This window comes from Nuphar pumila, chromosome 10 (genome assembly GCF_984573655.1).
Source record: "Nuphar pumila chromosome 10, dmNupPumi1.hap1.1, whole genome shotgun sequence".
NCBI classification, from domain to species: Eukaryota; Viridiplantae; Streptophyta; class Magnoliopsida; order Nymphaeales; family Nymphaeaceae; genus Nuphar; species Nuphar pumila.
In genome coordinates, this window is record NC_143258.1 from 117,934,898 (window position 1) to 117,939,226 (window position 4,329).

General features: G+C 43.2%; 1 protein-coding gene across 1 annotated transcript; it reads left to right on the top strand.

The window, feature by feature from the left end:
* Nucleotides 1-2,430: 2,430 nt before the first annotated feature.
* On the top strand, nt 2,431-3,792 carry PDE191 (Mitochondrial transcription termination factor family protein). Its single transcript, XM_090018631.1, has 2 exons — nt 2,431-2,557; nt 2,691-3,792. Exon 2 carries the CDS (start codon nt 2,694-2,696, stop codon nt 3,702-3,704), a length of 1,011 nt encoding a protein of 336 aa, XP_089874757.1. The 5' UTR covers nt 2,431-2,557; nt 2,691-2,693; the 3' UTR covers nt 3,705-3,792.
* The last annotated feature ends 537 nt before the right edge of the window (nt 3,793-4,329 follow it).

The following is a 4,329-nucleotide window of genomic DNA, read 5'->3' on the forward strand; positions in this document are numbered from 1 at the left end:
CCCTTTCGGATTCCTATTTCTTTGGATTCTCTTTCTCTTTTGGACTCTTTATTTTATCAGGACTCTTGATTCTTTTAGACTATGAGGTTGGACAACATATAAGTGTTTGTTCTTGATTTATTCTTGAATAAAGTTTATTGAGTGGATATTTATTTTTCAATGTTGTTAGTGATTTTCAACCCCAAGTGAGCAAATATTCTCCTTCCATATGCCCCTACCACTTTTCCAGTGCAAGACGCCATTCAGGAGGGAACAATTTTTTTTCTCCTTCCTACTGACACCCCCTTCTAAGATTCATGCCCAAGCTTCTCCCATCACTGGATCTATCAGAATTGTCCCTCCTTAAGGTCAGGTTCTGATATTTGGTATTAGAGCAAGGTTTTTTATAGGGATCAAGAATGATCAGATCTATATTTTTGGAGTTAGATGAGATTCTTTTTTGCACCAACAAGGGATCACACCCTTCTCAGTTCTGACTAGGTGTGATCTAAACCTTTTCTTGTGATTCTTGTTGAGTTTAGTGCTTAAGTGTCTCCTAGGATTTTTTTTTTTGAGTACCGAACATTCTTTTTTCAATGATGTGCTAGGTGTGAGGCTAATTCTTTTGCAGCCCGCACAAAGATTAGATTCTTCGTTCATTGCTTTTTTGAGGGTTTAACTAACCCAGGCATGTGGCTGAAGTCATCTTGTGGCCCTGACGATCAATCTTGTGAGCACAAGCCCTATGCCTAGTGGGTCGTAAACATGAGGTTTTCTTGTTTGGTTGCAAGTCTACGGTACATGTTTCATGAATTTGTATCTTTCCTGAAAACTCCAAGCATGACATGAGCTCATAATCAAATTGGTGAGCTCTGCACAAATATTCAAGCTCGTGATAACCACTTTAAGGAAATGATTAATAAGATGAATGGACACATAAATGCATTAAATAATAAGCAGGATGAGTGATTCCAGCAAGTCTTTATGATCTTTGACTCTATGCAAAACTGTGGAGTCCAGGGTTGCTCCTTAGGGCATCACAAGGGATAAGGCGCAAGCGATTCAAAAACAAGATCTACCTAATGGCCCTACTCTATCTGCCAGCCCAGCTGGACTTTTCGAAGTTCATCAGTGATGACCCCGCTAGCTGGGTATTATGCACTAAACAGTACATCAAAATCACCAAAACATCAAAGGAAGATCGGGTCACCTTTGCTTCGATCTACCTATAAGATGAGGCCATCCACCAATACCACTAGCTAGAGACCTAGATGGGTACGCTTTCTTGAGAGGCCTTCTCCCGCACCTTGGTGATACGATTTGGCCCCTCTACCTATGCCAACCACCATGTTAGGATGTCCAAGATCTGCCAACAAGGCAACATTATACAGAGATTGAGTAGCTAAGCAACCTGATGATGGGATGGTCCCAGGAATCATTGGTTGGTATGTTCATAGCCATGCTCAAATTAGGCCTTCAGATCAAGGTCACCCAAGTCTTTAACATAAGGGTTCGAGTTGGCACGCGTGGTCAAGGAGAAGTTATCCTGGTTGAGCTCATGTGGGCCAAGAACAAGGGGACTTCTAGTCAAAAGTACACATCCCAAGGGAACTGGACCCTTAGCAGGGCAGCCCGTGGACCTGCACAGGAGATTGAGCATGATCGACTTGCAGATCAAGCCAAGGATCGGTACCCTCTATCGAAGTGTAAAAGAGCACCATGTGGTACAAGTTAAATGGCACACACATAAGTAAATGGAGGAGCATCACTATTCTTCATTCTTGTTAATGATTTTCAACTTTGAGGGATCGATATTCTCCTTCCACACGCCCCTACCACTTTTTCAGTGCAGGACATTGGCCAAGAGGCCATGAAATTTTTACGTTTTTAATCAATAAAAAGCAAAGCTTTGAATATTTTAACATTAAAATAAATTTTTATTAAACAAAATCAAAATAATAAAACATTATTTAAAAATATTAAAATAATGTTGTACGTGCTGGTGTCCAGGCTCGTGTTGGCTTAAATGGTCCCCTTGTGGACATAGGTATGATGAACATGGCACATCAGGTCAACTCGTAAACGAGATCGAGTTGGGCTCGGCTCGTGATGAGCTCACAAGAGGGGCTCGAGCAGGACTGTACCCGTTAACGAGCCAAGCCCGAGCAGCTGGAGCTCTACTGCTTCTGTTCGTTTACCAGCTAGTCTACCTACGGTGCCGTCCATAAGCCGGGAGGCATTAACTGAGGGGGGCCGTTACTGGCATTTCAGAATTTTCTTGACATTGTTAACGAGTCGGGCAGTCATCGTTAATATAGAGGGGGGCATCTTTTGTCTTTCCGCCGAAAATCCCCATTTCTGTAACGAGGAACACGTAGGATAGGATAAGGCAATAAGAAGCAAGTGTTGCCTCTCGTCTGCAGCAAACCCACCAAATTATTCAGCTTGAGATAAGGAATGAATTCCTGAGCCATACTTGTCTGTCTGCGTTTGTTACTCCAAGTAAAATCCATAAAAACTCTCGGCGACGAATACGAGCAGAGCAGAGCAGAGCCTTGAATCCATCCCATCTCTCCAGGTAAGCATTTTTGACGTAGTTCTTCTCTTAATTTCTCCTCAAAACTACCACCCTTCCATGATAGCATTCACGTTTCGAATTTTAGTCCGAAAAATCGGGTCCATAAATGTGCCTCCGGGTCATTCTTTCGCAGGAAATGGAGGTCGGGAGCGACCAAAAAGGAAGCATAAGCATTCTTGGGTTCCTCAAAGAAAAGGGCTTTGATGACAAGAGCATCAGTGAGATGCTCAAGAAATGCAAGCGTTTGGAAGGAGTGCAGAGAGAGAAAGCAAATGAGAACTGGGACTACGTCAACAGTATTGGGATTCCGCAGAGGAAGCTCGCTGCTATTGTCCTCAAATGCCCAAAGCTGCTAGCTTTGGGGCTGGACGAGAGACTCAAGCCCACGGTGGAGTGCCTGAAAACATTGGGGAAGAAACCCGATGAAGTGACCATGGCCATAATGAAATTCCCCCACATCCTCTCTCACAGCATAGAAGAGAAGCTGTGCCCATTGCTGGCCTTCTTTCAGTCGCTGGGTATCCCTGACAACCAACTTGGGAAGCTCATCATGCTTAACCCCAGGCTGGTAAGTTACAGCATAGAGTCCAAACTCTTACCCATTGTGAACTTCCTTGCTGGTTTGGGCTTCAACAAAGAAGGGGCCGTGGGCAAAATTCTGGTGAAGAATCCTTACATCATGGGTTACAGCGTCGAGAAACGGCTGCGGCCGACCTCGGATTTCCTGCGATCCATCGGATTGAGAGACCACGACCTGCAACGAGTGGCGACAACCTTTCCCCAACTTCTGTGCAGGGACGTAGAGAAGATATTGAGGCCCAATCTGGAGTTCCTCCGAGGCAGCGATCTCAGCTCTTTGCAGATTGCCAAGTTGGTCACTGGGTTTCCACCTGTTCTGATCAAGAGCGTAAAGAATTCGCTGGAGCCGAGGATCAAGTTTCTGGTCAATGTCATGGGCAGAAGGATAGATGAAGTAGCAGAGTATCCGGAATTCTTCCAGCATGGGCTCAAGAAGAGATTGGAGTTCAGATACAACCTGATAAAACACAAGCACAAAGAGTGCAGCTTGGTGGATATGTTCGAGTGTACCCACAACAAGTTTGCGTTGCGTTTCGGCTTGAATGACATAGCTACAGTGTCTCGCTGAATTTGCTTCTCTGCAATCCCTTTTGTAGAGGTTAGAACTTAGGCATCCGAATTCAACACCTTGTCCTCGGCTAATAGCAAAAACATTACCCCCCACCTCTCTCTCTCTCTCTCTGAAGAATTTTGTTCTGTACTTTGATTCAGTTTATGAATGAGATCTAGTTCATTTCGCTGCACCTCTCTAGCATCCTTCCCTAGATCTCCAATGACTCCTTTTTGCAATATTGTCAGTATCGGCCCTGAATCTTTGGCCAACGATTCAGGGATTCTCAAGTGAATCGGCTAAAAAATAATTAAAAAATATTGTGTCAATCAAAACGTGACATATGTTAAAACCATTAAAATAATATTAAAAAAAATTAATTTTAAGCATTTTTTTTACATTTATTAAAAAATTGCCTTGCGTAAATTGAAACTTCCGTTTCAACTCATAGCACAGAAGGCACATCCCAACCAGGAGGCAGGAATGCCTCTTCCTCGTTTGTTCATGTGATTCACAACAAAATCTTTGATTCCATAGAATGGATTTTTAATTTCTATGGGATGCTTTATATATTCTTTGCATTGCCCTTGTAAAATTTTAGTCATCGTCAGATGTGCGTTTGGTCCAAATCTTGCTGTCACAA